This window comes from Labeo rohita, chromosome 5 (genome assembly GCF_022985175.1).
Source record: "Labeo rohita strain BAU-BD-2019 chromosome 5, IGBB_LRoh.1.0, whole genome shotgun sequence".
Classification (NCBI taxonomy): domain Eukaryota; kingdom Metazoa; phylum Chordata; class Actinopteri; order Cypriniformes; family Cyprinidae; genus Labeo; species Labeo rohita.
Window position 1 is genome coordinate 16014495 of NC_066873.1, and position 22403 is coordinate 16036897.

Genomic DNA, 22403 nt, shown 5'->3' on the forward strand with positions numbered 1-22403 from the left:
GTGGAGAAGCACATGTCTAACATCCAGCAGCTCCATGATGTCATTATAGAGGATTTGAAGAGGATCCCAGAAACAACCTGTTTAGCTCTGGTGAATTCCATGCACAGAATGATTGTGCTAACACAAAATATTGACTCTTTGGACACAGTTTTGACAAGTTCACCTAAGGTGTACTCACTTTTGTCGCCAGCTGTTTTGACAATAATGGCTGTATGTTGAGTAATTTTCAGGGGACAGTAAGTGTTGTAGATTATTGCTGCTGCTGCAAAGCAAGTACTTAAATGTGAGTAATTAAGACATACTGTTGCTATATATAGCATATATAATAACCTATAGCAGCTCCATACATGTGAAGCTGGGGAGGTGGAGGGTTTCAGAGGAACTGCTCTAGTGAATGTTAACCAGCCATTTAAATGTAAAGCGGATGCTCATTGGCTACATATGCAACATGAACCAATCAGCTTGTACCAAGTAGTTTAACACTGTGAATATCATGATGATAACCCATCAGCCTGCGCCATCTAGAGTTTCATGACAGAACTTGGTATTATTGAGAGTTTAATGTCTGAACAGTATCACAGAGTAAAGAAATATTTAACCTAAAAATGAAAATTCTTGGCTTTATTCAGTCACCTTCATGTGATTTTTATTTAACTGTAGAACATATGTGACCCTGGACCACAAAACCAGTCATAAGGGTCAGTTTTTTTAAATTGAAATTTATATATCATCTGAAAGCTTTATAAATATGTTTCCACTGATGTACGGTTTGTTAGGGCAATATTTGGTTGAGATACAACTATCTAAAAATTTGAGGGTGTAAAAAAAAATATTGAGAAAATCGCCTATAAAGATGTCCAAATGAAGTTCTTAGCAATGCATATTACTAATCAAAAATTTTGATTTTGATATTTACGGTGAGAAATTTACAAAATATCTTCAAGGAGCATGATCTTTACTTAATGTCCGATTGATTTTTGGCACAAAATAAAAATCTGTCATTTTGACTGTGCTACTTATGACTGGTTTTGTGGTCCAGGGTCACATATAAATTTTAATAGGATGTTAATGCTGCTTTTTTCCATACAATGAAAGTGCAAAGGCCCTATAAAAGTGCCATGAAAGTAGTACATATGTCAAACACTTTATTAAAGTCTTGTGAAGTCATTAAATAGCTTTGTGTATTTTGCATATAGTAAAATTTGCAATATCATGGTCTGTTATGGGGCACACAAGAATCAGTACTGCTTTACTAATGTGTAAGCTGGAATGACACATCTCGATGTGGCATATTTGAATATGCAAATGTTAATCAGATTTGAGAGCTTTAATGAATGAAGAGAAGATTGTCAGTGAATAACCTCTTATTTTGAGGTCTAGATAGCTTCAGAAAACTAATATGGCATATCCGTTTTAGAGCTTGACAGCTGTGGTCATCACTCATTTTAACTGAATGCATGCTTTTCCTTGTGTGTTCCACATAGGAAATAACATCATAATGGTTTGAGACTAAATGACTGAGTAAATGATGACAGAATTTTTATTTTGGGTGAACTATCCCATTATGTGTGTTTCAGGTCTTTGCACACCTCCATTAGCATGACCTACATCTGAACCTCCCTCAGCTAACTTTAAAAAAAAAAAGACACCAATGCAAATGCAATTTATCTCTTGCCACCTGCAGTGTGTGGAAATAAACAAATCTGTCCTCCGTAGCCAAATAAGAGCGCATCAATTATTTCATGCTACTCCACCTATACACAATCCACCATATGTGTCCAGATAACACTGTGATGAACCGCCATACGATGGAAAATACTTCTCTGAAGAAGCTCCCTAACTTTTACCAGTTAACCATTGAAACGTGGTTGTGAGGGAACAATTACAATGACATTTTTGTAAACTGAACTGGCAGTGTCATATAAACAGTAGATAGTCAGATTTGGCATGCAGGTTTTATTATTTTATTATTATTATTAATAATAATAATAATAATTTAATTTGACATAAATAGTTATATATTATATAATAATAATAATAATAATAATAATAATAATACATAGTTGTATTTATTTATTTGACCTACAAATAGTCATTATTTTTGGGACAAATCATTACATCAACAATAATAATAATAATAATAATAATAAATTATTTATTTATTTGAACTACAAGTAGTCATTTTTGGGACAAAACATTACAACAACAACAACAACAATAAGAAGAATAATAATAAGAATAATAAAAATAATAAATTATAATTATTTTAAATTAAAATACTTTTATTTAGTTATTTGACTTACAAATAGTCATAATTTTTGGGGACAAAACATTACAGCAACAACAATGAAGATAATAATAATAATAATAATTTTATTTATTTATTTGACCTACAATTTTTGGGACAAAACATCACAACAACAACAGCAACAACAACAACAACAACAACAACAACAACAACAACAACAATAATAATAATAATAATAATAATAATAAATTATTTCTATATTTGACCTACAAATAGTCATTATTTTGGGACAAAACATTACAACAACAACAAAAACAATAATAACAATAAAAGTGACTATTTAATTCATATTTGTTGCCTGATATGCAGAATAACTGCTTCTTGCAATTCTCTTTGTTAGGCCTGAAATAATACTTTCAAAATAATTGCCATAGCAATAATAATAATAAAATCATCAACAACAACAATAAAAACAATAATAAAAAAATATTTTATTTATTTGTTTATTTGCCCTACAAATAGTCATAAATCAAAAATCAAAGAGTCAAAGATAAAATTAAAAAAATCAAAGAATCTATTGAATCTAAATGTATATTGATTACCACAGACAGAGTTATGCATTCAGTTCTATGTATACGGTGTCCTTTTTACTTTCCCATCCTACCGTAATGACACTTCTGACCTCTCTCTTACCCGAGCCATCTGTCCAGTGAAATGATGTCCACGTACCTGTGGAGTGGAATATCCTACATCCTGCTCATTATGAGCTCTTTACTGTATGTAAGACTCCAGAGGCTGAAACTTCATCACCGTCATCACTTATTCATGACAGACGCTTATTATGCAAAGCTATGATCAGTTCCGCTAAATGCTTTCTGACCCTGGAGAGACATAAACGAAAGGTAGGAGAAGGAGCTTTTGTTTACCTTTATGGAGCGTCATATTTAGTAGAAGTTTATTTTGTAGCTGCTCTTGACATTTATTAGCTCTGTGGGGAATATGTTTTGTGCACATAACAAACAATAGATCCAAGAGGAATCAATTTACCACCTCTCAAACTGCAACAACAATCTAGCAATATACTGTAAATATCAGTAAATCATGATAAAGTATCGTTTTGTATACACTTTAGAGTTTGTTCTGGACTGTTCAGACAGTTTTGCCTACACACAGCTACACATAGATTTCATCATTTCAGTGGCAGAGCATTATGTTCACATATTTGAGGATAAAAACTGCCGAGGGGTGATTAAGTGTATAACAGTACCAGCACATATGGCAGAAGTTTGTTTTAGGCGGCTGAATGGAAATAATCTTTTTCATTTAGAGAGATGCAGACTAGAGGTGTGATATATAAGGCCAGCTGTATCATCCAAAGGTTAAACTGTAGTCATGAGTGTCTCTATTAAATGACGCTCTCAGCAGAAACCCACAGGTGTGTCAGCTAATAATGAAGACTGACCTTAGGAATAAATGGACTAAATGTTATGATAAGCTGAAATGTATATGCCAGTGTCTACATTAAACTGCTAAACACATCCACTAAAGGACTAAATAAGTACTAAATGTAAACTGAACAAAGCATGTTTAAAATTCTGGACTATTTGGAGACATAATATATGGGAGTTTCACATAATACTTCATATTTGTTTGTGTAATTTAAAAACATAGAAAAAGAAATTACACAATCCCTGAAGCACTTTTTTGTTTTTTTGCACTATTGTAGACATTTCTGATATATTTCCAAACCATAATGTAATTTGGTTGTAATATGTAATGTTTTAGTGTAATAATACAGTAACATTATGTGACTGTGAATCATAAACTTGCAAGTCCACATTTTCATGAGCAAATTTAGACATGCCCATTTGAAGTGGATAATAAATGACTCATCTGCTATATCACCCAGTTATGTTCTGCTTTATAACATTACATGTAGAGCTGTCACTAATGATTATTTTGGTTGATTAAATTATAAATAATAGATTATTATAAATAATCTGTTGATTATTTAAATGATTATTCAGGAAATCAGATAATTAGGGGCCAAGCACCGGAGGTGCGGTGGCACCTATTGTATCCGTTGGCGTTATTATTATTCTGCTTCTTCTTCTTCTTCTTCTTCTTCTTCTTCTTCTTCTCTTCCGCCGCAAGTCTATGGCAGCCCATAGAACCGCTTGCGGGAAAGTTGTATAATTTTGCACACTGATAGAGGACAGTCTCAACATTAACCATAGCAAGTTTGGAGTCTCTAACTCAAACTCTGTAGCGCCACCACTTGTCCAAACTTTCAAAAAATTTATGCTAATAACTTTTGAACCGTAAGCCACACAACAAAAATTCTTTTTTCCTCTGATTCCTTGGCTTATGCCGAGTTGAATGGACACCAAAATTCAAAAATCGTAAGGTTTAGTTTTTTCGCTATTCTCAATTGTTTGTAAAACCTACTTTTTCGAACTCGTCCTAGGCCGTTGCACCGATTGTCACAAAAATTGATCCAGATCATCTTCAGACCATGCTGGCAAAAAGTTATGGAATTCAAGTCGATTCGTCCAGCCGTTCACGAATAACACGCAAAAGAATTCTATGAAAAGCTAGTAAAAATCAATGTGAGGCTATATCTCCGTAACAATTTGTCATATTGACACCAAACTTGGTGTGTGTTATAACAAGCATGACCTGAACCTACCTGCAGTGTTTCGGTGCAGTGCCCCCTAGTGGTCAGGAGATACGAAAAATGGCTATTTTTCTTTATAACATCTGAATGATTTGTCCAAAAATCACAAAACTGGTCTCTTTAGATTCAGTGTGTCATACCGAGTCAAACCATATCCAATTTTCCCATGTCAGCCATTTTGGGTGTCGGCCATTTTGAATTTAGCTTTAAAATGCTGTATCTTGAGAACGGATTAGCGTATCGTTTCGACATTAATTACAAAAATGTTCGGCACCATGCCCTGAATGTACATAAAAATTTTGGGGCCAGCGCCACCTTGTGGTCAAAAGTTATGACGAAATTTCAAAAAATGCTAATAACTTTTGCGTACATTAGCCTATTGAAATGAAACTGATTTTGATAGATTCCTTCGGTCATGCTGAGAACACCGATACCAATTTTGCCCATTTTGGCTGAACTTCCTGTCCGCCATTTTGATTCATGTTAAAAACCTACTTTTTCAAACTCCTCCTAGACCGTTAGCCCAATTTTCACCAAATTTGACTCAGATCATCTTCAGACCATGCTGACAAAAAGTTATGGATTTTGTGTCGATACACGAAACCGTTTTCGTTTAGCGCATCAACGAATTTACTGGAAAGATGCCAAATTGCATCCGAGTCTGTATCTCTGCAAAGCTTTGACATATTGACACCAAATTTTATATGTGCTATTGTCACCACACTCTGACCAAGCCACATCAATTTGGTAACAGTGCCACCTATGGGTCAGAAGTAATACGCCATTCACTAAACATTAATAATGAAATTTACAAAAATGCTAATAACTTCTGTTTACATTAGCCTATTGGAATGAAACTGATGCCAATAGATTCCTTGGGTCAAGTCGAGAACATTGATACCCATTATGCCGAAATTGGCCAAACTTCCTGTCCGCCATTTTGATGAATGTACAAAACCTACTTTTTCGAACTCCTCCCAGACTGTTAGTCCGATCTTCACCAAATTTGACTCAGATCATCTTCAGACTATGCTGGCAAAAAGTTATGAATTTCGTGTCGATATACGAAACCGTTTTCGTTTAGCGCATCAACAAATTTGCTGGAAAGATGCCAAACTACATCTGAGGCTGTATCTCTGCAAAGCTTTGACATAATGACGGCAAACTTTGTGTGTGTCATTGTCATTTCACACAGAACACGTCACATCAATTTGAAAACAGCACCACCTGTTGGTCAAAAGTGATAAGCCATTAAATTTTATTACGATTGGTTGTATTTATGATTTTTCAGCCATTTCAACTGATATTATCCTAAAATGGCTTAAGTTACTCACTGTTGTAGTCGGTCTGCTGCTCCTTGCCGTGCTTAAGTCCTCATTCTGCCTCTTTTGTGCTTGGCCCCGCAATTGCTGCTTGCAGCTATATTTATAATTTTTTTTGTAATAAAAAACTAAAATTACTTAAAATACATATAACAGCAATAATGTAATAACAATTAGTTCAAATAAAGTATCAAAAACAAGTATGGTTTTATTGAACAAAACTGTTAAAATACATGATGTATTATAAGCAATAGAGCTTATGTATATTACGCATTGTATCAAATGCCTGCAGAGGGCACCAACAGTCTGACGATTGTTTTTACACTTTACTGCGCAATCTAATCCTTGTTTAATAATATTTAATTCAAATGTCCACATAATTTGAAATTTTGGCCATTTCTTTATGACAGAAATGCTTCAGCCACAGTAAATTCTTAAAGCTGCAGTCAATAGCTTTTTTGGTTAAAAATGATCCAAAATCATTTTTGAGCAAGTACATAACCAGCCAGTGTTCCCCTGACTTTAGATGGCGGATTGTAATTCCAGAAAGGATTGTGGGTTTATGAAACACATGTAAGTGAAAAAAGTTTATATTCCAGTTTTAAATGTGCATCTGATTACAGATAGCCTATGTGGGGTTACACAAGATTTGTATTTTATATTTAAAAGAGAACCAAGGAACATAAATTAGCCTTTTGGGTTAAATGAACAATTTCTTTATATGATATTTGAATGGTATGACAATTATAGATTAGACTGTACAGAAATTGAAATCTAATACACACTACATACATGTAGTCACACAATGCTGATGTTCTTAACATTAACAATTTGAGAACAAAGTATAACAATGATAATAATTTGCATGGTTTGATATGATATGAGCTAACGATTGTTAGATTTAATCACCATTGGTGGCGGAATTTATTATAATGTTTTTTTCCTCAGTCAGAACAAAAGTGGCAGACTTGTTACTTACTTGTTCAGATGACAATATCCGGTGAAAATTCTTATTTGGGTCATATATTCCAAGATGTAGGCTAGAATCTGCGATACCTATGGATTCCGGTGTGGTGACTGACAGTCACACATACACCTAAAAACATCAGATTCATCCGCACTGGAGCCGTGCCGTTGCACGGCCCATGCAAAGAAGATGTTTCCACAAATAACTGCAATTGCAAGATTCAAACAGAGATGGCGACAAAGAGGCAAAACTTACAGACTGCAGCTTTAAAAGGATAGTTCACCCAAAAATGAAAATGTGATGTTTATCTGCTTACCCCCAGGGCATCCAAGATGTATTTGACTTTGTTTCTTTAGTACAACACAAACGAAGATTTTTAACTCAAACCTTTACAGTCTGTCAGTCATATAATGGCAGTTAATGGGATCCACAGCTTTGAGAATCAAAAAAACATACACAGACAAAACCAAGTTAAACCCTGCAGCTTGTGACGATACACTGAGGTCTTAAGACATGAAACAATCGGTCCTTACTAGAAACTGAACAGTATTTATATAATTTTTTTACCTCTGATCCACCGCAATGTCCAACTGTCCTGAGCGCGTTCACAACAGCTGGCATGTGACCCTCAGTTCGTTGTGAAAAAACCATAGGCACAGCTGATGATTTTAGTAGTACTTTATCCCCCTCTGGATCTCTAAAATCATCTGGGGAAAAATGATCGCTGCAGACCCTCCACACTTCTAGTAACTTCATGGGTCCATTGATATACAGCCGAAGAGCAAGCAACCATAACTTTAGTCGAAGTCGATCAGGCTCAAAAGTTGGGAGTCCGTAAAAAAAGTCAACACTACCAGATGAGTTTGCGCAAGCAAACGTAATATTTTAGTTTTTAATCGGTTGCAATAATCAGGATAAGCACAAGTAATTACCATTTTGAGTAGCCATTGTACCCACAATCTCTGTGCACTGTGTAAACAATAAGCGACGTATACGCGTGACAGATCACTTCCGCACATACGTCTACTATGCCAGAGCATGTTGATGCGTCACTCGCCAACTGTTGTGAACACGCTCAGGACAGTTTGACACTGCAGTGGATCAGAGGTAAAAAATGATGAAAAGACCGATTGTTTCATGTCTTCAGACCTCAATGTATCGCCATGAGCCGCAGGGTTTAATTTGGTTTTGTCTGTGTATGTTTTTTTGACTCTCAAAGCCGTGGATCCCATTGACTGCCATTATATGACTGACAGACTGCAACGGTTTGAGTTAAAAATCTTCGTTTGTGTTCTACGGAAGAAACAAAGTCACCTACATCTTGGATGCCCTGGGGGTAAGCAGATAAACATCACATTTTCATTTCATCCTTTTAAATATGTGGACATCAAAACTTGTAAACTCAGAGCGATGGTTTAAACTTTTATTTTGAAATCACGATGAACAGTTAGCATATTGAGAAAGATACTGAGGTATGCTCCTGTGTTTGGAAACCAAACTCACAGCAACATGCAGAGGTGAAGTTTGAGACGCTACACACATGGAAATAATAACAGTTTGTGTGGAGCAGCATTTCTGTAAACAGAACCACTCTGACTTATAACACTTTACTTAATTGAATCATGCAGTTTGTGAATTCACAATAGCATTATGTTTAATAATGCCTTAATGTTTAATTATGATTTTATATGGGTTTAATGTATCATGCGGCTCATTTTTTAAAATCAAGTACTCAAATTGACCTAATGAATCGTGACAGCCCTAATTACATGTATAATTTTTAACAAGTGTTGAGCCCTGTCATTGTCTAATGCTTAGTAATAAAGTGTGATTCAAAAAATGTGATTGAAACTTCCATTTGTCGAACTTTTAATGATGCCCCCTGCTCGTCTCATATCCCTAATGCTCCTGAAGCCAACTATGACTAGACGCTAGACATCTGGCATAATGAGCAAATTGAAATTGAAGTGAATTTTTCAAACACAACAATAAGGCCTAAGGGTACAATTACTTTCCAAACTTCTTGTCATTCAAAACTGCATAATAGACAGTGTTTGTTGAGTGACAACAGTGTCAAGGTGCTGTTTTAACTCCTTATGAAGCAAAAAGGAAGAAAGTGAACATAAATTCCTGTTGGCAGCGAATAGACGAATGGTTTGTAGTTCTGCACTGGTTTGAATGAAATATATAGTAGGATTGAGTGAAGCTGTCATCATTTCTGTCTCCCCCTTTCCATTTTTCTTTGCCCCCTCTTCTTTATTCGACTACTTTTATGTTATGATTTGTTTGTGAACAGTTTTGAGTAGTTAAACCTTTTGCCAAGATGGAAAGTGAGCTTATGACTTTGTCATAAGGGGGATTTATTTTATTTTATTTTATTTTATTTTAGAAAAAAATACTAACAACACATTACATTCACATCAGCAGCTAACCACCAGTTTTATTTAGTGTTTCATATATTGTGAGTGCTTGTGTGTGTGTAGAAACACGAGCGTGTGTGTGGGTGTACATGCTTTAAGAATTATGGCAAAGCAACCAAAAATTGTCCCCAAAGTCCTATGAGGGTATAAAGCAGTAAAGTAATTTACTGCTGTGCACTAATATCTCCCTGAGTCACCTAAACATGATTAGCATACACCCCGCAGTACGCTGCACTGCATATTTCTTATTATAAGAAACTGGTGATAGAGCTTTAATGGAAGTTTGCAGAATTATTGTTCTTTTAATATAAAGGTGCAGATTTCATATTGCTCTGATAGTGCAGGTTATAGAGGCAGAGTGTCTCAGTGGTAAATACTGGAAACTGAGGAACTTATAAGAAGTTCTTATTGAGTAACAAACTAGCTCCATGTTTAATTAGAAAAGAAAAAAACATGTAAATCAAACAGCTGCTAATGGTTAGCCCTACAGTCTTCAGAAAATTAGCATTCTATCTTCTGTTGCAGTATAATCGGGTTTTAATGTTGCTCTTTGATACTTTGTCAAGGTCTGATGACCTGCTCAGAAGCAGGGTGACTGTTAAATGGTCTTATCACGACAACATTAGCAGAGACTTAACATTTCCAGACCTTCACAGAACTACAGCCTGAAGTTTGTCAGAAGGCAAGGCGAGTGAGGACTCTGGCTCTTTTGAACATCTCAGGGTTGTGAGGTCTGGATTTGAGATGGTAGAGGCAGAGTGATTATGTAACTGTGAGGGCAGGGTGAAATGCAAACATCCTTTCTTCTCTCCGCTGCCGTATCTTACAGTCAAGAGTAAGGTAGGAGCCTTAAAAGAGCTATTTCTATTCTATTGAGCTGCACTGTTTGGTAGGAGAAGCTGATGTACCAACATGTTCTAAGTCTTTATAAGATTAGGCATTAAACTGGATATAGTTTCCCTGAAGGATGTGCGTGATATCTTAGTGCGGTGTGTACTGTATGTAGGCCTGTCTGACCACCTCACTGTTTCCTCTCCTCCTGTAGGGCATCAATATTGTGGAGCCAAGTAATGAAGAACATCCTCCCCCGTCAAAGCCAGGAATGTATCAACTGGACATTGTGCTGAAGAAGGGCAATAATCTGGCCATCAGGGACAGGGGAGGTACGTGCCCTCTTCACCACATTTTTTGCTGTGCGACTTTTTTAGATTTCTGAGGTTTTGGTAAGCACTTTTTGTATTGTAGCAGTTTGCCACCCAACATTCACTGTCAAAATGTGCCCTGAAGGTGACATATAAATGAACTTGTTTTATTCAAAGAAGTCACTAAATCATTTGTAGGTTCACCAAAAGTCATAAAAAATGTGTCTGTTTACACTAATTCCACCCACCAGTGGGTGACTGGGTTAGACAACATTGCAAAAGATGCCTGTTAAACAGAAGGTCTAGTGATGTAAGTGGTAAAGTATATACAGTAGCTTACTGACGTGATCAACCTGAGTTCGAATCCGCCTTTTGCTGGCCTCATTCTTCTCCCTTTTTACCTCATATATCACATTAAAAAAACATTTATTTTCAATGAAAATGAAGGAAATATTTGAAAAGTGGAAAAAAATGTCCCTCTGGGGTGTTCACTGTTTAAGGTTAGGGTTAGGTATAGGGCTTTATTGTACCGAAGCGGCATCCATTTAATAATTTTAATAAAATTACTAATTTACACTCAATACGTTGTTATTGCATACTGTTTAAAAATGTACTACAATACTGAGGTGCAGAAATCTGCCACTAAGAAGTAGAAGCAGCATGTAACTACTACTATTGCAAAGAAAATACTCATATTTTTACATAGTGTAAATAGAATATATCGTTATTTGGACTATATTGCTAAGAAAATCCTGCTGTTTTTACTAAGTGTAAATAGAATCGATCGCTGCCTTTATAAAATTTAGATTTTTATATTTTATATAAAATGTTAATGTTAATGTTAATGAATGTCTAACAAATTATTTTTTTCTCTAGTGTTGGGTATTTAATTTGTTTTCAATTTGTATATATTTTAAATATACTAATATTTTAAAATTATTGTTATTGTTGTTTTTATTATGATTTGTTTGTTTAATTTGCACTGGATTTAAAATAAATAACAAAATAATAAATAACTAAATAAATTGCACTTATGTTATATTTGCACCTAGTTAAAACAGCATATGGCTGTTTTGTGCTATTTCACTTAGTGTAAATAGAATCTATTTGCTGTTTACACTTAGTGAAAATAGCATCTAAATAGCGTCTATTTGCACTTTATATAATTTGGATTTTTATATTTTATATAAAATTTTATTTTAATGAATGTCTATAACAAATTAATTTCACCCCAGTGTTCGATATTTGTTTTCATATTTTAGATTTTTTAATAAATTCATATATTCATATTTTGAATATATGAAGAATGATTCATGTTTTTATTAATGTTAAGTAATAAAAATAAAAGTTAATTATTAATGTTAATGTTTTTATTATAATGTGATTGTTTAATTTGCTCTGAATTTAAAATAAATAAAAACATTAAAAAAATAAATAAATAAATTGTACTTATATTATATTTGCGTGTAAATAGCATATGGCTAAGAAAATATGCTGTTTTCAATTAGTGTAAATAGAATCTAAATAGCATACATTTGCACTTTATAAAATTTATATTTCTGGATTTTCACTTAGTGTAAATAGAGTGTAATTGCTGTTTGCTCTTAGTGAAAATAGCCGTTGCCATTATATATTATATAGATTTTTATATTTTATATAACATTTTATTTTAATGAATGTCAATTACAAATTAATTTTTTCTCCGGTGTTTGGTAATTAATTTGCTTTCAGTGTTTATATATTTTTAATATATTAAAAATGATGATGATTATGATGATTTTGATTATTATTATTATTATTATTATTATTATTATGTATTAGAATTTTATTGTTTAATTTGGTCTGGATTTAAAATAAAAACAAACAAATAAATAAAATGATAACACTTTACAATAAGGTTTCATTTGTTTACACGAATGACTATATTAGTTAACATGAACAATATTTATATATCATTTATTAATCTTAGTTAATATATGAAGTTCAAAATATACTAATACATTATTAAAAGTTGTAAAAGTATCTGTTAACAGTAACTAGTGTACTGCAAACTAGCATGAACATGAACACTTAATAACTAGCGTTAACAAAGATTAATAAATGGTGTAAAATATATATTCATTCATTGTTAGTTCAACTGTTCATTATTAGTTCATTTTAGTTAATCCATTAATTAATGTTAACAAATGAGACCAATTAAGTATTACAATAAAATAGTTTATGCACAAAGTAAAACATGATAAAAATCAATGTGATATTCAAAATGTAAATGTTACTTAAAGGGATAATCATTATTTACTTTACAACGTAAAGGCGAGTAAGATGACATGATGTTTATTTTTGGACGAGCTATCCCTTTAACTTTACACCCCAAGCAAATCAAAGTAAATATTTACAATTTACATCATAGTTTGAATCTCTAGCGCCCCCCTTTTTGTTCTGCTATCATGAAATGTTTTCTAAATCTGTGAGAGAAAATTTGTAAAGTGAAGAAACAGAAATAGTCAGGGCTAAATAGATCTTCTGCTCTGGTCACCTTGACTCATGTGTATCTCAGCAGACAACAGCAGAACCTTGAGCTCACCAGAGGATGACTCTACAGTCCTGCCCATTACTTCAGACCTGCTGTGGTGTCATGTGAGAGGACGGGCGTTAGTGCTTTTGAATGACAGAGGGACAGACTGGAGCAGTAATGGTCTCATTAGGGGCTGATGGATGGTGCTGCAGATCTGTTCATACGCCCTCTGTGTCTCTCTCTTTTTGACTCACCCAAATAGACACACACGTTAAAATAATGAGCGAAGACCTCGGCAGCTCACCTGCCCTCGAGACACGAGATTCTGCTCTGTGTGAGTCATACAGTCAGTCATACGCCCCCTTGAGAGAAATCCTGAGTAATCCTTGAGAGGAAAAATCTCACGCTTTCCTCCAACAATAATAGAATACGCAGCCGAGATTAAAATTATTCACCCGTGTATTGTTTGAAATTTGAATAGCTAAAATTAAACTTTGCATAGATTTTGCAAGTTTTACTTTCAAACATAAACATTTCTCTGTTTTATCTGGATTCTGCATTGACTTGCATAAATTTGCATTCCAGTGTTTATTATCATAGCATGTTTATTGAGCACCGAACCGTCACTCTCTGCAAGTCGATGACCGCTGCTGCTTTCCATTTGCGCTGTGTGTGTCTAGTCTAATTACACAGGATGTGCTTTACTGAAGGATATCCACATGATCTGTAGTATTTGCGGCTCTCGGCTCAGCCATGGGTCAACAGAAATGCATGCTAGATTTAGGTCTTCCCTATTTATAATAATAATCACCATGGTACATTTTATTCTTTTCTTATACCCAATGGCCTACATGGTTCATTTACACAGATAATATCGCTAATGTTACATTGTGACCCTGACAGATCATAGCAGTGCTAATATTGACAAAGTTTCTGTTGATTATATGGACCATTCTATAGACTTGGTGCAAACTGCTGTCCCACAACTAAAAAACACATTTAAAAAGCATTTAAGTATTGAAATATAACATAATATAACATCATTTTTATGTTTTGAAACCTAAAATAATATTTAAAATATCAGTAAGCTTAATATATATAAACCATCATTTATTTGGTATTTTCAATTGGGAGGTGGCTGTCCCGAACCCTAACCACCAAATTTCAACTCATGAAAATGATATTGAAATAATTGTTGTATTTTTTTCCATTGTTGTTTTTAAAAGTTGCCTTTTGATTCTTTAAAAAAGTTTTATTTTATATATTTTCTTTGTAAATTACTGAAGTTTATGTAAAAAAAGAAAAAATGTAAAAAAGCATTTTCATGTCACTACCAAAACAGTGTGTTTTAGTCCATTGGCTGAAACTGGGTTTAACTACACCCCTACATTTATGATCCGGAAATATATATGTGTCACTCTCTCTCATAGCTACATGGTGAGTATCTAGGCCTCATCATTTTGAGGTAAATGTGTTCAAAAGTATAAAAAATCTGTCACTATTGAACACTATTTCTTAATACTATGTGTGTGTACTTGGATGATCTACAACTGTTTGTTTTTTTTTTTGTTTTTTTTTTGTGATGTTAATTCATGAGTCCCTTGTTTGAGTCCCCAGTTAAACTGAGCACTGTTCTTCAGAAAAATCCTCCAGGTCTTGCAGATTCTTACGTTTTCCAGTATCTTTCACATATTTGAACCCTTTCCAGCAGTGACTGTATGATTTTGAGATCCATCTTTTCACACTGAGAACAATTGAGGGACTCAATCACAGCTATTAAAAAAGGTTCAAACATTCACTGATGCTCTAGAAGGAAAGAGCTGGGGGTGAAAACTTTTCAAATTTGAAGATCAAGGTAAATAGTACTTAATTTGTCTTCCACTACTACATGAAAAAAAAAAACATATTTCAACAAAACAAGAAAAATTTGGACGTCTTCATCCTGTTCAGAAGTTTTCACCCTCCAGCTCCTCCACCAAACTTTTGAAGAGGGTTCCCAGATAGCACACGTACGTCTGCAAGATGTCTCTTAAAGATCTCTTGATCTGGAAAGCATCTGCTGTGTACAAACATTTGACAGACATCTGTAAGATGTCAGTTTTACATACATTCTAAATCATAAACATCTTTGAGACATCTAATAGACATCTATTTGACATTTGATAGGAAACTTCCAATAGACATATTGTGGATGAGCAAACTTGCCTTGATGTCTTGCAGATGTAAATGCAGATGTCAAATAGACGTCTCTGAGATGTACGTGTGCTATAAGGGTTATTTTAATAATTTCTTAACTCAGGACAATACTAAATAAAAAATAACATGCATTTTGTATGATCTCTCTTATTTTGTTAAAATTATTCACATTTTCACAGATTCTGCAAGGGGTTCCCAAATTTTCGCATAAAACTGTATATTCAAACTAATGAATCCTTAAGTTTAAAATCAGTATGATCAACCTTTTGCCTTTTATAAACAAAAATTGGATTCAAAATACAGCAAATCTCATAAATCACACTTGAAATATTGTAAAAATCATAACTGTTATTAATTTACCTCTGAAAACTTTTGAATAAAATAGAAAATATATATATATATATTTACAAGGAAGATGTAAGCAACATCTTAAGTCAATATAACCCTTCTTATTAAATGATATATTATTGTGTTTCGGTGACAAATATTCGTGACAAATATTCCAAAACTTTCTGAAAGTACAATATGAAAATTACCTACACAGTTACTAGATATGTGTACCTTGGATATTACACAATTTTCACACATACAAAATTTATGGAAAAAGATTTTTTTTTTCAAGATGTTTCCAACTCTGACTTGTAGAATGGCCCATATATTGAAATATTAGTGCTATTACGCTGTTTTAGAAGTCAGTATGATTTGGTTTTTGAAAGCTGTGTTTGAAAGCACCAAGGCTGCATTTATTTGTAAATTGTGAAATGTTATTAAAATTTAAAATAACTTCTTTGTGTTTTAATATATTTTAAAATGCAATTTATTTCTGTGATGCAAAGCTGAATTTTCAGCAGTCACCACTACAGTCATCAGTGTCACATGATCCTTCAGAGATCATTCTAACATGTCGATTTGGTGTTTTAGGAAACTGTTATATAAATTATATAAAATTATAATAAAAATATTACTGACCCCAAAACAAAAAAAGTCTGCATGCACTTAAAATTTTTAAATTGTTTTTATAGCCAGATAGCATAGTTACGCTGTCTGTTGTAGCACTTGTATATTCCCCTCATTTCACTGTTAGAAAGCAACAGACATGTTCTGAGAACAGCATGTGTGAAGAAGACAAACAGTGTCAGCGGTGATGAATGACAGCGTTGAGTCTGTTCTTAGGTTGCAGACTCTGTGCGTTCTGCTTGTTTTAACCTTGACTTATGGAGGATTGTGTGTGTTTGTTAGGATGGTGTGGACAGCTTGGCAGAAACTGATCCAGGATTATAACATCAGGGATGTTGTGATGTTTCATTGTTTCCTGTTGTCTTTCTCTGGCATTGAAATCAATCTGTCAGCATCTGTTAATGATCTGATGGTGCGTGTTTGTGTGGAGGAAGTGAACAACATGCAAAGCACCTGTAGTTAAGGCTTTTACAGTCCAGTGGCTCAGTTATTGCACAATTATAAATGTAATGTGTGAGATTAATTAGAAAAATACCACGTCTGCTGAGTGATGGGTAATGATATTGCCCAATGTTTTATAGACTGGAGACTCTGAAGATGTTATAGTGTATTTGTCTCATGTGTTCAGCTAATGAGAGACAGGGGTTGTTTTTATGAAACCACACACTCATGTTCTTTCCTCTACTATTATTGCTCATTACTGCAGCATTTCGTGACTTAACATTTGCATTTTCTGTCTTGGCAGTTTGCCTGTCTCTAAAAAGCCTGTCTTACACAAATTGGAATCACCTTAGTATGGACATTAACAAACAAAAACAAATCTGTTTGTCACCAGTTTGCTAAACTGCTTGGATTTAATATAAGCTCTTTTAATGTAATGAAGCACAATGTTCCTACAGGAATTAAGGGACTAGTCAACTTTACTGCCTTATTCTGTCAGTCATCTTTATGTGGAGTATTCCTTTAAATAATGTAGTCACTCTCGGGTCATCCCAAACCCAAATGATTTTTCTTTCCTCTGTGTAACACACACACACAAAAGAAGATTTTGCTAAGAATGTTCATGCCTGCACAACAAAAGCATGCACTGACCAGGTACTGGTTTAAAGAAAACAAAAAACTAGTGTTGGGTTCGACTCCACCTAAGTCGAGTCCGAGTCGAGTCCGAGTCTTTTACCAATCGAGTCCGAGACGAGTCCAAAATGGGCCGAGTCGGACTCAAGTCCAAGTCCCAAAGGTCCGAGTCCGAGTCGAGTCCGTCCGAGTCCAAGGAAACACTACTGTTTGTCAGTATCTTAACACTCCTGGACCACCTCCTGGAGGGAGGTGTCCTACAGATTTTAGCTCCAGCCCCAATTAAACACACCTGACACCTGAACCAGCTAATCAAGCTCATACTAGGCATACTAGAAACCCCCTGGCAGGTGTGTTGAGGCAAGTTTGAGCTAAACCAAGGACCAGGACCGAGTTTGGGCCCCCCTGTTTTTAACCTTTACAACTAGAAAAATGCAATGTCAGTTGAAATGTAAGAAAAGCAAACCTCGAGTGGATCTTGCCATTTTGATTTTTGATTTCACAACATCTCATAATTAGTGTCCATGCTCTGCTTAGCAAACTTACAGTCATGCAACAGAAGTTATGGCTGATCTATGTAATGTGACATTTTAGAGTGAAACAGGTTTTAGAATGTGAAAAAATATAGGGCGGGACTTGACTTTATTCACTGATATAGTAAATGTATAAATTCAAGGGTGGGGGTAAAGGAGTAGGTATCTTGGTGAATGGGACCTTAAGAGCAGAAAACATGTAGCCTCTTGCAGCTCTTTTATTTTGATTGTTGTTTTTTTTTATATGACTTTTTTTTTTTTTTTTTTTAATGAAAATGAGGTTTTGAGGGATAAACCTAGTCCTTACAATGGCACACACTGTGTATAAAGCCCTACCTATACTTTCCATAAGTCACAGCAAACTCACACCTGTTTTATTTTTGAATGCATTTATAGTTACATTAATTACAATAAATTACATTATATAAGTAATAATTGATGATGGGCCATTTAATTATTAGAAAATCATGCACACCCAAGGTGGTTTTGGACCCATAAAAACTGTTGCTGCAAAGATGTTAGAAAAATTATTTTACTTTCAAGCTAGAAACTGACACCATGTTTAAATAATAATAATTTCAATACAGAAAAAACTAATCAACTAATGTAAGTAAAACATTCTCGAGCTCAAGGCAAGTAAACACTCCAAGTATTACTTACAAGCAAAAGTATTAATACATATATTAATCAAAAATACAAATGAAATAATATTTTTTAAAATAGAATCTTTTTTTAAAATAGAATTGTAGATTATTTTTGTAAGTTTTTTTTATGTAGGTCTATATAAAGGCTATTACAGAAATAGACTACAGACATTTCATGAAGTAATAAATGTTAAAACTGCAAAATCTTCACTGTATACATTAAAGATAATTCTTATTACAGTTAATAAGTGATTCAGTCAAGAACCGTGAGTGATTTTCTCTTTTTTTTTGTTTTTTTTGTTGTTGTTGTTTGATTATTGTTACGCTGCTGTCGCTTTAAGATCTGATGCACAGATCAAATATTTTGTCGCATCAGTATTTCTCCCAGCTGTTAAGGTTTGCTTATGACAAAACCGACTTCATTTACATGAATAGTCTCCAATACGAGCATGTGTGTAGCAATAACAGAGCCTATTAGAAGAGAAAGAGAACTGTATTCGCACACTGACTGAGAGGCGCGTTCTGTGAGCGCGCTTTGAGTGTGTGCGCACTAGTGATGCGCGGAAAAAAATGCATTCTGATTATTTGCGAGTGGGTCGCGGGTGGATGAGATGAATCACTAATGAGGCAAATGTTAACTACATTTTCTAAAATATGAACCTGTTCTAAATACTTTTTTCAGGCAAACGATTTCATTTGTGTGTGTGTGTCTGTGTGTTCACCTGTTCGAGAAGTTGTGACAGAAAAAAAGACATTCCAGATCAAGTTTGAAGGGAGTTACGCATGTGTTAATGCTACTGAGTAGGGTAATATTTAGTGGTGTAGTGCAGTACCTGCGGATACCCATTTTTTAATCCGTCGGCTTTGCGTATACCCACTTATCCCACTAAACATTGGACGTCGGATAGACGTGCAGATCATGTCTATATTGGGTCCGTCGGTCAGGGTCACGTCACTACGACGTCACATTGCGCAGTGGGATAAAATTCCCTCTGATGCACATCATTCAGTAGTGTCCTGCATTAACCAAAATCATGACAGGCCACCATTTCTAATTCAATCGTATGTGAATAAATGCAAATGTTCCCTCAAAACACATAGTAAAGACGGTAGGGAATGTGGCGCCGGCTTCCTTTGAAATATGTTTGATGATTGCGCCTGACATGCGCCCGCGCCCGCTCCGTCCGCGCCAGCGCCAGATTTGCCGAGTCGTAAAATTAACAATTATTATTGATTACTAATTTGAATCAGTACATTATAACGAAAACAATACCTTAAAAATGAAAAGAATTAGATTTTTATGATCTGATATTTCTTAAACTGGGTGAACCCCTGTAATCTTTTGTCCAGGGATCCAGTAGACGTTCAAACACCCAATTGATTTCATCAGAGATTGCGGAGAGTCACGTCCAGATGTCAACGTTATTCTTTTTAGCGTGGCTTTGGCTTAAAAGCACGAACGATTAAGCTTATATAAGTGTGCAGCGATGTGCAGATCAGCTGAATCAATCTGCTGATAAAAATTAACCATCCATTCATCATATCATCATGCAAAACTAACAATTAGAATAGTCGTAAACGACGATCGGGTGCGGGTCAGGTGCGGTTATCTACATCAGAGAAAAATACAGGTGCGGGTGGGTGGCGGGCGGATAATTTATTTGAAGCTGCGGATTCGGGTGACGTTTGAGCTCATCCGCGCATCTCTAGTGCGCACATAAACCCATCGGCTTTCAAGTAGCCTACTGGACAAGACTTTCGTGATGATGCATCGAATCAGTGACATTTCCGTCAACTGTCTCTGGACTCGGACGGACTCGGGATATTTTCCGAGTCCGAAAGGCTTGAGTCCGAGTCAAGTCCGAGTAAAAATGCATCCGAGTCCGTGACAAGTCCGAGTCCCTAAAAATTGTACTCGAGACCGGACTCGAGTCCGAGTACCCCAACTCTACAAAAAACAAAAAAAAGTAAGAAGGTAACTGACCCTTCACAAAGACCTGGGGCCAGTTGCATAAACTTAGCCTCTATGTTAAGACAGTGTCTTAAGAGCTAGTTTGACCAGCTAGCAGTTAGCCAAAGGGTAATCAGTCTTATTTTTTTGGATTCAACTTAGACTAATCTACATTTTTATGTAACTGAATTTAAATAATGACGACCAGCTTTAAAGAAAAAAAATAGCTGGCTTACTTTTAAGACTAGTCTTAACCTTTTATGCAACTGGCCCCTGCCTCCCTTAGTTACCGTTGCTATGTCCAACAAGCCATGGCTCTCTCTTGCCACACATCATGTTCTCACACAGTAAAAATACATCACGGAGCAAAGAGGAAACTGACAATGCGCTGACCGAGCAGGTTATTTCTGGTATGAAACAAAGTCTTAGCTGTCAAATTTGTGCAATTTTTAAGAAATTCAAACAATAAATACCATTTTGTGGCTCTTTAATGTGTCGTGACAGATCAGTTCAAGTGGCATGTTGATCTTTCCATATTTACTTAAAGCACAAAATAAACATGAATAAACATCAGAAGGTATTTTTATTTAAAACACAGAAAGACGTCAATACACAAAGGCAAAGATCGCCTGTCAATCAAGCTCCCTGCGAAGGGTCAGTTGCGTCTTTTTATCTCACAATTTTTGTCTCGGAATTGCGAGTTTACATTTCACAATTGAAATGTAACAAATGTTCACAATTGCAAGGTATAAACTGGCACTTATGACTTTTTTCTCAGAATTGCGCAATATAAACTTGCAAAGAATTGTGAGATTAAAAACTGGCAATTCTGACTTTTTCTCTGAATTGTGAGATCTAAATTTATAATTGTGAGTTATAAAGTCAGAATTGCAAGGTATAAACTGGTAATTCTGACTTTTTTTCTCAGAATTTAAAGATATAAAGTCAAAATGGCAGGATATAATCTCACAATGGCAATATAAAGTCAGAACTGCAAGATGTAAACTCTGAATTATGAGAAAGAAAAGTCAGAATTGTGACATAAAAAGTTGCTATTATTGCTAAACTGGCACTTATGACTTTTTCTCAGAATTGCATGATATAAACTCACAAATGTGAGTTATGAAGTCAAAATTGTGAGGTATAAACTGGCAATTCTGACTTTTTTCAGAATTGCGAGTTGTCAAGTCAGAATTGTGAGATATATAGTCAGAATTGCAGGATACAAAGTCACAATTGCAATATAAAGTCAGAATTGCGAGATGTAAACTCTGAATTACGAGAAAAAAAGTCAGAATTGTGAGATAAAAAGCTAACAATTAACTTGTTTTTTATTCAGTGGTGGAAACTAGCTTCCATACAGCTTGTTTGAAGGTCTGTGTGAGAAACAGATTTTTTCTCCCAGAAATTTGCCTCATTATTTGCCTAAAATCTTGACCTGCAGCCATAGCGCAATTCATTTGAAAATGCATTGTGACATGCTTGACATCAGTGACACTAAATAGCCTTAGTTGTCTCATTTGTCCGAACCACTATTTTTAAATATGTTTTAAAATAGTTTTTTTGTTTTTTTTTAAGAAATGTATACTTTCATATAGTAAGGACACATTAAATTGGTCAAAAGTGATAGTAAAACATTTATAATGTCCCAATGATTTCTGTTTCAAATACACAAGTTGTTTTTAACTTTCTGTTTGTTAAAAAATGCATGTATCATGGATTGCACAAAAAAATATTAAGCAACTCAACTGTTTTCA

General features: G+C 34.7%; 1 protein-coding gene across 7 annotated transcripts in view; it reads left to right on the plus strand.

Moving 5' to 3' along the window:
* The window catches only part of mctp1a (multiple C2 domains, transmembrane 1a), a 209647-nt gene that overhangs the window by 70908 nt on the left and 116336 nt on the right, over positions 1-22403 (plus strand). For 6 of the 7 annotated variants that reach the window (XM_051110080.1, XM_051110082.1, XM_051110079.1 and 3 more), the window contains exon 2: positions 10680-10797. In XM_051110080.1, coding sequence (XP_050966037.1) covers positions 10680-10797 — 118 coding nt within the window. Of the gene's footprint in view, positions 1-10423; positions 10475-10679; positions 10798-22403 lie in introns of those variants that run through there. The other variant, XM_051110085.1, reaches the window with a different exon arrangement.